The sequence below is a fragment of the Megalopta genalis genome, unplaced genomic scaffold (assembly GCF_051020955.1).
Source record: "Megalopta genalis isolate 19385.01 unplaced genomic scaffold, iyMegGena1_principal scaffold0060, whole genome shotgun sequence".
In the NCBI taxonomy this organism is placed as follows: domain Eukaryota; kingdom Metazoa; phylum Arthropoda; class Insecta; order Hymenoptera; family Halictidae; genus Megalopta; species Megalopta genalis.
The window spans coordinates 626,166-637,020 of NW_027476129.1; the positions used below are offsets into that span (position 1 = coordinate 626,166).

At 37.0% G+C, this 10,855-nt stretch overlaps 1 protein-coding gene across 1 annotated transcript; it reads left to right on the forward strand.

Moving 5' to 3' along the window:
• Positions 1-643: 643 nt before the first annotated feature.
• LOC143261655 (uncharacterized) lies at positions 644-8,069 on the forward strand. Its single transcript, XM_076527946.1, has 4 exons — positions 644-6,847; positions 7,326-7,614; positions 7,696-7,773; positions 7,868-8,069. Exons 2-4 carry the CDS (start codon positions 7,330-7,332, stop codon positions 8,000-8,002), a joined length of 498 nt encoding a protein of 165 aa, XP_076384061.1. The 5' UTR covers positions 644-6,847; positions 7,326-7,329; the 3' UTR covers positions 8,003-8,069.
• Positions 8,070-10,855: the final 2,786 nt, after the last annotated feature.

Below are 10,855 nucleotides of genomic sequence, written 5' to 3' on the forward strand. Positions count from 1 at the left end.
ACACACTATGCCAAAGTTCGACGCTGTAAGTAATTTGGATCGGTATGTATGCCACTCGTGGCTTTTATTTTGTTCTACCGTATCCCTCTCTATTTTCTTTCGATTCGTCTGCCAATCCTGCAGCATCTCCATGTGCCTTTCTTTTTCAAAGTTAAATAGATGTTGCTCCATATCCGGTTTCTCTGCGCTAACTCCATAATCCGGGTCCGTTGTTGAACAAAACGGGTTTCTCACCTTCTTCGGAGACTTACTCGCCTTTTCCTTTCCTTTTTCATTACTGCCTTTCCTTCCTTCTTCTAATTCTTCTATCAATTTCGGCGGCTTCGCACCCTTGCCCTCTATTACCTTTGATATTAGTTTTTGCGTGTTGTGCTGTACAACAGCAGCTGCACATCTCGCAGAATATGACCCTCTCTGGCCCCAATTTATCCTTTTCCCACCGGTATATTTTGCAATGATGGCATTGAGGTTCTCAACTGAATTGTTTGTAGTATTATATAATAAACTTTCAGCATGAGCCATCAATGGACGGAAGATCTCATGCATCCGGTTATATATGCCGATTTTCTTGAGATGCGGTACCAAGTTGTCTTCTCCCGTGTTTGCTGGGCGGTCGCAGAAATATCCTAGTCTTCGACACTCCTTGTGCTCTCCGAAAACGTGGCTAGGAATATTTAGTATATCCGTTTGCAAATTTTTTATTTTTTGGTGGGTCGGAAGATTTTCCTTCGATCTGTAAACTGCAGCCTTCACAACACCCGTGCGCAGTCTACGAATGTTATTTTCCACGGCTTTTCGATAAATGCCAGGTGGAGTCTTCTTTACAACATCTTTCATTTTGTTGCAAAAATTGCGCAATAAATTGTTCGTGCACTCAATCTTTTTAACACGAACCATCTCTGCCTTGTATGGATCACAATCCAAAATCCTTTTATACACGCTGCTGTCGCCATCGGCAATCAAGATATTATATATCAGACCTCTTTTTTCTATGCTGGTCTGGAAACCCTCAGCAATTGCAGCACTCTCCATTCTCGTGGACGTCTGATTTCGTCCCCAGTTCTTGAAGCATCTATGTTCTCTGGGGCTTTCCTTCCTCTTCGAAGCGTTGTGGCAAATCAAACACACTTTATTTTTCACACTTGCAAATAACACTTTTTTGTGTGGTATCTCGCTATTGCACCAATACCGGACAAGGAGTCATACCTTCCAGTATGGTACGATCTCTTCATCCAGCTGCCGTCAGCCACGACGGGGATGAAAGGGATACCGGAAACTGAAACGTCGTCTCTTCGGACGGCTAATTGTTTCTCCTCTTCTGCCGCTGCTAGCATTTCTGCTTCAGCAAGACTTGACAATTCTTCAACAATGTCGTCATGACGTCTTCGATATTCCATCCTTGATATGTATGGAATGTTCATTGTTGCAAACATTTCTTTCATCTGTGAGTAACCACCTCCAGAAGTGATTGTAGCGAGGGTCGCAGTATAATGCAAGTCCATTGTTTTGTTGTCTGCTGTTTGACTGTGCACTTCCGCTTCATATTGGCACATCTTGCATTTCAGAGTTATCGTTGCTCTGAATCCCGAGCGCTTCATCCCGATCACTTGCAAATGTTGCGTGGTGCATTCGAACGTTGCCGAGTGGTACCCTATCAGTAGTACCTGCTCTACCACGAACCGGAAGTCCGTAATGGTTAATCCTTCCTCGATGCTTGACTGTGCACGTGATTGCTCTTGCGTTTCTGCCTCAATGATGAAATGGGGCATTTCTTGACTGACTTCCGCTCCTTCGATCTTCTCGGTGCGCATCTTCCTTGCCGCTGCAGCTTGTTGACTTCTATAAATGCAAAATATACAAACGTGTTTAATAAAAAATAAAGGTTTTTCAAATGAGTACTATACCGTTCGATCTAAATAAATTGATATTATTAATTAAATAATGTGAGCCAGTCACTGTGCCGTTTCAACCATTTCGAATCATAACCTGCAGTAAGCCGTTCAATCTTTCCATTTTAATTAAACACTTGCAAATGATAACGATGACAATACAAGTAGCAACGATTTGTTGCATAGCAATTGAATTATATTGAACTGTTAATTATGAATTAATTTGCTTTGTTGGAGTGAGAATATATATATTATTTTAATTGCGGCTAAAAAATTGGCTGCAAAATATTTTTCATACATACCATTTATGAATTCATCTAAAAATTTAAATAGTTTTCATGCGAGTGAAAAGTAGAGATTAATTTTTAATATTGCATGAAAGTTTGGATAAGAAATTTAAATTAAATAATGGTAAATTCAGTGGGCCAGCACCAACGGTTGAACTGCTGTTGTTCGTTAATTTTAAGAATTTGTAGGGGCTGCAGTTATCTCGATGGTAAATTTTAATAATTATCTAGGTTGAATAAATTTATGCGAACCGTACAAATTGCTCGTCACTTTCATTATAAATGGAATAAGTCGTAACGTTGTAAAAGTATGGGACAATGTTTTCATTAAAATTTTAGTTTAACAATAAGTGTTTCATTTACATTGAAAGGATTCTGAATGAGGAAAATTTTATTATTTGCACAAATTATAAATATTATTGATTTCTTAATTTAATATATTTGAAAAAAGGAATTACATGATTATAAGTTATAGTATTTATTTACGAATAAATTTAATGATTTTAAAATGTTTGTGCGTGTGTTGTAGAAGAAGAAAGTAATATTAGTATAAGTAAAAGTGATTTTTTCGTACTTTTTGTATCAGGGTTAATTACAATAAAGTTAGTGTTTTTAATTATCTCGAAAGTAAAAGAGTTAATTTAATATTTCTGTTATGTATCATAATAATTATTGTTGAAATTTTAGCCTCGGACAAAAATTCATCTATAGTTTACTTAGGACTGAGATTCGAAAATATCGGTTTACATTTCGCCGGTTCCGTCAGCGGGCAACGACGGTGATGTAAACTGTATATAGTAGATACCGCGATACATCATCATCGGTACCATTAGATATACATCGTACCCTGACTCTTTGGGGGCTGCAGTAATCTGGTCTGCCCCGAGGCCCGCGATTCTCTAAAGGAAAAACAAACTGATCTGTGGAAAACCACGCGACAGTCCTCGGCTACTTACCCGGCAATATATATATATTTTGTCTGCGATCCAGGAAACCAAACACTATTGGGGCCTCGAGTGCCTGGTCGTGTGTATATCGTCAGTCGAAGGCGCGACACAATCGCCGCTCGCACTCAACATAATTTACGACAAACGCACAACTGTTTCTTTCTCTTAGTACGACATTGACAGTATGCATCGTTAGCCCGTCGACCGGATTTATGGCCATAGAAAACGAATTACGGTTTTCCCCAATTCATGCGACTGTCCATCGTGGGTCCTGTCGGCAGACCAGACCACCCGCGGGCCACGTGAAAATCTTGGAAATGCGGTCTAATTATCATAACACAAAATATTTAATTTTATTGATTAAAACTACTGAAAATTTAAATATTCTAATTTTAAAAGTCCAATTTTAAATTAGTATTACATTAAATTTATCCAGCCAAGTTAAATTATATTACAACAAAGTAATAAAATTGTTATGAAATACAAATAATTTAATTTTACTGATTAATAGTAATAAAAATTTAAATCTTCGCGTTTCACATTGTATACGTGACGCTGAGACCCCCAAACAGTCAGGGCACGATGTATATCTAATGGTACCGGTGACGATGTATCGCGGTATCTACTATATACAGTTTACATCACCGTCGTTGCCCGCTGACGGAACCGGCGAAAATGTAAACCGATATCGTAGTATCTTAGTACTAAATAAACTATAGATGAATTTTTGTCCGAGGCTAAAATTTCAACACTAACCAATTCAATTTGATGTAGGATAAATGAATAAATATATTTAAAAGTATGAAATAATAATGTCCGTAAAAAAGAAAAGAAAAAAAAAAGATTCCAATAAAAAATGTAACAACTAACAATGCCAAAGTTAGGATTTTCTTCCAACATAAACTCATCAATTCATTATTAATAACTATTATGATACATAACAGAAATATTAAATTAACTCTTTTACTTTCGAGATAATTAAAAATACTAACTTTATTTTAATTAACCCTGATACAAAAAGTACGAAAAAATCACTTTTACTTATACTAATATTACTTTCTTCTTCTACAACACACGCACACACATTTTAAAATCATTAAATTTATTCGTAAATAAATACTATAACTTATAATCATGTAATTCCTTTTTTCAAATATATTAAATTAAGAAATCAATAATATTTATAATTTGTGCAAATAATAAAATTTTCCTCATTCAGAATCCTTTCAATGTAAATGAAACACTTATTGTTAAACTAAAATTTTAATGAAAACATTGTCCCATACTTTTACAACGTTACGACTTATTCCATTTATAATGAAAGTGACGGGCAATTTGTACGGTTCGCATAAATTTATTCAATCCAGATAATTATTAAAATTTACCATCGAGATAACTGCAGCCCCTAAAAATTCTTAAAATAACGAACAACAGCAGTTCAACCGTTGGTGCTGGCGCACTGAATTTACCATTATTTAATTTAAATTTCTTATTCAAACTTTCATGTAATATTAAAAATTAATCTCTACTTTTCACTCGTATGAAAACTATTTAAATTTTTAGATGAATTCATAAATTGTATGTATGAAAAATATTTTGTAGCCAATTTTTTAGCCGCAATTAAAATAATATATATATATATTCTCACTCCAACAAAGCAAATTAATTCATATAATTAACAGTTCAATATAATTCAATAAAATAAACCTAAATAAAATAAATTATATTATTACAATCATAGTACTAATTAACTATAACCCAATCATTTATTTCTAAGAAAATTACCCCGTAACTGTATATTAGAAATCAAATTCAATTATTCAATTAGATAATTTCATATCTCTCGAACCGAGAAATCAAAATAAAAATTATATTCAACTCTATTATAAATTAATCCCACATATAAGTCTAAGTTCTAATATATAATATTATATTTTTTAAATAATAGATACGTACAATAAATTTTGATTGAGCTTAGATTTGTGCTACATCATTACTGAACTCCAATGGCGCATTAATATTATTTGACTTCGTGATAGTCAGAGATAACCACAGCTTGCAACCGGGTTGAAATTTTGCGCAGCTAGGTTTTTGTTGATCGGTGGGCCGTATTGCTATGCAACAAATCGTTGCTACTTGTATTGTCATCGTTATCATTTGCAAGTGTTCAATTAAAATGGAAAGATTGAACGGCTTACTCCAGGTTATGATTCGAAATGGTTGCAACGGCACAGTGACTGGCTCACATTATTTAATTAATAATATCAATTTATTTAGATCGAACGGTATAGTATTCATTGAAAAACCTGTAAGGACAATTTTGACCATCTTGAGTTGGCTACGCTCTTTGCAGAAGATTGAAGAGAAAACGTTTGTTGCAAACAAATGCAGAATACGTATTGAAATAATATCTGCAGTGGGCCCTCACCGTGGGAGGGAATGAATTGTTGGACGCGGAAATTGTAACCTTCCCATCTGCGTGCCGTACGCGGCCGGGTCTCAAGGACCGGTCGTAAAAGCAACGAGTTCCAGATCCTCGGCCTTCTAATTTCTTTCTTTAGGGACACACGAAGGCAATCAGCTTTCTTTACGACAATAATCCTAAAATTTCCTTTCGACCCCATCTGTTCGTCAAACAATACGAACATACGTCCATACAACCGGGAAAGCATTTGTACGTGACGAAGATCCCAAGAAAAAGGAAGGGATATCTCGATGTCAGTGCTTTCGATGATACAGAAATTTACGTGAAATATAAATAACGTATAAATGACACTAATCAGCTACTTCGACCCGTCGATTTTGTTTTACAACTTCATTCTAATGATTGAATATGGACTACAGCATATGTCAATATCATAAAAATCCGAGAAATGAAAGTACAAAAGCGAGAAAGCGAAAAAATGTATTTCCAGCAGAAATGAGAACTTCTTACCATTTAAATTATATCGAAACATATTACCGAAATCATAGTAACGAAACAAAATGCTCACTTACCTCTCCTTCATAATTTTTCTTTTGCTGTATCTTGGTCTGGTCAAGGTCAGGTGTTTCGATGCACCCCCCTTCATACATCTGAACAATTGGGAAGAAACCACATCCTCTCAATTCATTGAATTCACAACCTTTGGCATCGTTTCGCTCCACTTTTGAAATTGTTAAATTTATCTGTTTCTATTGTTTACAATGAAATGTAGTAGAATAATGCCGAATAGAGTAGAATATAAAAGTAGAATCAAAAAGAATAGAATTAAATAGAATAAAATAGAACGAAATAGAACGAAATAGAATGAAATAGAATGAAATAGAATGAAATAGAAAAAATCTAAAATTATAAGAAATAGAAATCGCGCGCTTTGCACTCCTAGACCGTATCACTTGGAGAACAAATTACGACTGAACGCGACGTAAAAACGCAGGTTATGCTTGCGATGCTACCATTGGACATTGCCATTGGCACACAACCAATGATATTATTTGAACAATTGGCAGACAACCAATGATATTATTTGAACAATTGACAGACAACCAATGATATTATTTGAACCCTTGGCAGACAACCAATGATATTATTTGAACAATTGGCAGACAACCAATGATATTATTTGAACCCTTGGCAGACAACCAATGATATTATTTGAACAATTGGCAGACAACCAATGATATTATTTCGAAGGGTCGCAGTTTCATTCAACGTTCAAGTCTTGAAGACGTAGGATTGCATGTAAGTACATACAATTTCTGTTACATAACCATGGTAACGAAGCCTCTCGCATTCCTAAGTAATTGTAGCGTAACAAATGAATCATTCCAAGAATGTAAAAAATCTTATATAATAAACAGATATATAAACTATGTATATATAATATTATTTAAGAATACTAAATGCAAATTAGAAATGTGCGTAAACGTTTGTAGAAATTTGTTCTAGTAATTGTAGCAATTTATTTTAACACACATTTCTAATTTGCATTTAGTATTCTTAAATAATACTATATATACATAGTTTATATATCTGTTTACTATATAAGATTTTTTACATTCTTGGAATGATTCATTTGCTTCGCTACAATTACTTAGGAATGCGAGAGGCTTCGTTACCATGGTTACGTAACAGAAATATTTGCGGCTGGTTGCTTGTTGCCACGAGATATCTCGTGAGCCGTCCGCAATGTGTTAATAATGTTATTTTTTTTTTTTAGAACCATGGATAACATTACAAATAAAATGGAAAATATTATACTGAACAACACGGTCACAGCAGCGGAGGCAGCCTCCGCAGCTACAACTAACGCAGCAGCGGAGGCAGCCTCCGCAGCTACAACTAACGCCGCAGCGGAGGCAACCTCCGCAACAACTACGTGTAACGCAGCAGCGGAGACGAGCTCCGCTACAACAGCAACCGCGGCAGTGGAGAACGCCGCAGAATCGCTCGACTCAATTCTGGCGCGGCAGCGAGAAATCGCTGCCGCGTACGAGTCTGGGAGAGCTGTAAGTATATGCAATATATGTGTAAAAAACAGAATGTATAATTATAATATATATACTTCTATTTCTGCTGTTATGTTACAGTCGCAGTGGCGAAATATATTAGGCCAGCTGGCTCGGGGGACAGCTAGGCCTAACCTGGCGAACCTAGTTGCTGCTAATGTAAGTAAATGAAAAATACTTTTATATATAATTTAATATAGTAATATATGTATAATAACAAATAATAATAATAATATATACTTATACGTTGCAGAGAGAGCTGAAAAAACTTAAAAAAAAAACTGTTTATGGCCCCCAGAAGAGGGGCAAAAAAGGGGAAAAAAGAAGAGGAAGAGGAGGAAGGGGAGGAAGAGGAGGGAGCGCCAAATATATCGTTAATTTTTATTAAATGTAATGATTTTAAAATGTGTGTGCGTGTGTTGTAGAAGAATAAAGTAATATTAATATAAGTAAAAGTGATTTTTGTACTTTTTGTATCAGGGTTAATTAAAATAAAGTTAGTGTTTTTAATTATCTTTTAATTATCTTTTTAATTTGAATAATTCCGTGTACGAACAGAATTCAACGAATGATTTGCAAAGCTGATTTAATAATAAATAATCGCGTTAAGGAACGTAAAGCATTTGTTTATTAGAGAGATATGAAAAATATTATCAGTAAGAAACTCACCCATTTAGTTGAGGATGCATTTGCTGGCTGAAATTCACGATGTCGAAGGGCACTGACCTTGTACAACGTACAGCTGATCTTTCACTGCACTGTCAGCAAACCAGCAACTCGAGACGATTTCGGACAAATTATGCAAATATTTTAGAAGTAGTTTAAAAATATTTATTAACAAATAAATGTATAAAAATAATAATATTTCACTAGTTTACTTATTTATATGTTGAAAACAACAAACTTTGATAAATATTACACTCTGTAATTAGTTTTGGTGTGATATCTTGTAAATCAATATCCAAGATGCATCCTAGGTTTATCAGGACACGTATCACAGTAATATGACATTTCCCGCCTACCTCCAGGCGTGTTACGGTCAGAACAAACCTTGCAGTCCCTTTTAGGCCCTTTTAGCATTACGTGAAGCTTCCCGTTTAGTCGGATTTCATCGGAATGCGACGTAGACGCTTGCTCTCGTTGCTGGCGATATGATCCTCTCAATTGGTCGACAATCGTTTTCAGAAATCGCAAATGGCTCAGTGGCTTTTCCCCCTTTTTTGTCGTCTCTAGTTTATATAAAATGTATGAATTGATCAGGCAAATTTCCATGCCCCCAAAAAATAGTTTACGCCACCATTTAAGCGATTTTCGCAGGAAACAATAGGTTGATGCATATTGGTCCGCCCGATCAACACACCACCTCGTGTAATTCTTTTGACCGTCGTCATTCCAGTGTCACCCCTCGTAGTCAAACAAGTGACAACCCTCTTATCTTTCCACCCTAAAACTAAGGTGTTGCCCCGTCGATACGCGACCGTGGATTTTGTCAAAAACTTCGGCTTTTTTATTTCTTTGGGCAATTCTTTTCTGTTTGCTAAGATTGTTCCAGTAATGTTACACTTCAGTTTGGCTAGTTCTTGAGCTAAGAAATAACTGGTGTAATAGCGGTCCGTGAACATATGGTGCCCCTGAGCACCTGGAATTTCATCCAACAACATTTGATACAAATGTAACGGAATTCTTGTTGACACTGGTAAATCGGGTCTGACCAAGAGCTCTGTTGTTAGCGATCCATAATATGGCAAAATACAGCAAATGTAGCCAGTCTTTGAGTCAGCTAGAGTATAAACTCTGATACCCCATTTTGTCGGTTTCTTCGGATTGTACGTGATGAACGAAATTCGACCCTTGAATTTTATAGTTGACTCGTCCACACATATTTGTTCGCCCGGTGTAAAATAATCCAAATACTTCCCGTTGATATAATCCAAGAAGCAACTTACGCGTTGTAGGCGCGTTCGCGGATTGGTGTTGCGCGTTGCAATAGTTAGAAGATGGAGCATCCAGAATATTTGACTGAATCGGTCCCTTGTAAATGTCTCCGAATAGAACGGAATATAGCTGACGTTATTCCGCGACCAATATTCCTGTAAATTGGCTAACGTATCACCTCGTTGGTGACATAACGCCAGCTTCGCCATACGGAATTCGCAGACAGTGTCTTCCCTTCCAATTTTGTTTTTGCGTAGACATTTGTTTCAGAAATAATTTTTTTCACGAGATCATGTGTGAAAAACAGTTTAAAAAATCCTGTGGTTCTTTTATTTTCGAAAGTATTCGTGATGCTGTGGGATTTTCGCCAGGTATAAATTGTATGTTTGACGACACTTCGTCGTAGTCTTCGCAAAGTACCCATGCTGAACTGCTTGCACCTTCCGCAGCTTCATTTTCAATTTCTCTTTCAGCATCACTTTCAACTTCACTGTCGCTCTCTATAATTCTAATTTTTCGCCCTCTCACACCTCTAACGGTATCACTATCTTCACTGGATTCGTTCGTTTCACGGCGTAATCCGTCGGAAATCAGCGTAATTTCTTCATCCAAAGCGGCAAAATCGAATTCGTCCGAACTTGAGCTGATTTGATCTTCCTCCATATTTTTAGGGCTCGAACACATTTTAGCTACTATTTTTACTGGCAAGACTGTTTCAAGCGAATGCAACGCTGAGACTAACTAAACTAAGTTAAGATTTGGCTACAATGCCAGCCATGCCTAGTCCACGAAAGTATTTCCAAGAAAAATATCTTATCGCTCATCGTAAATAAGCAGATCGAGTTACAAACGACCATAGCGGCGTAGCAGCATCGCTCGAGTTGACACTTCAAATCAGAGGGGTGCCGCAATAGCGTCCCGCAATTTGAGACTTCAAATCAGCCGGGTGCCGCAGCAGCGCTGCCCGAGGTGACACTTCAAATCGGCCGGGCGCCGAATCGGCGCCGCTCGAGTGCAAAGGGTTAACTCCTCGAGAGCCGATCTGGAGTTCTGGGCGTTGACCTGACCTATCCTAATTAAGGGCTTAGATTGGGAGGGGTGAGGTTTACAAACCATAATCCGTACGTGAAAGTACCTGGTTTATGGCTGCAACGTAGGCTGGGCATTGCCTGTCGGTGACCGAGTGGGTGGAGGGTTTGCCGGTTTTGTGGCAATTGTGACAGCGAGCTGGTTTGGCCTTGTTGAGGCAGGTCTTAAATGAGTGGCCCTGCTCGGCGCAGTGACCACAGATGTCTTTCTCGGCGCG

Excerpts from the sequence above, each read along its gene's own strand:
- LOC143261655 (XM_076527946.1), top strand. The coding sequence starts at position 7,330 with ATGGATAACATTACAAATAAAATGGAAAATATTATACTGAACAACACG. Across the intron at positions 7,615-7,695 it reads CGTACGAGTCTGGGAGAGCT|TCGCAGTGGCGAAATATATT; the intron begins GTAAGTATATGC and ends GTTATGTTACAG. Across the intron at positions 7,774-7,867 it reads CGAACCTAGTTGCTGCTAAT|AGAGAGCTGAAAAAACTTAA; the intron begins GTAAGTAAATGA and ends TATACGTTGCAG.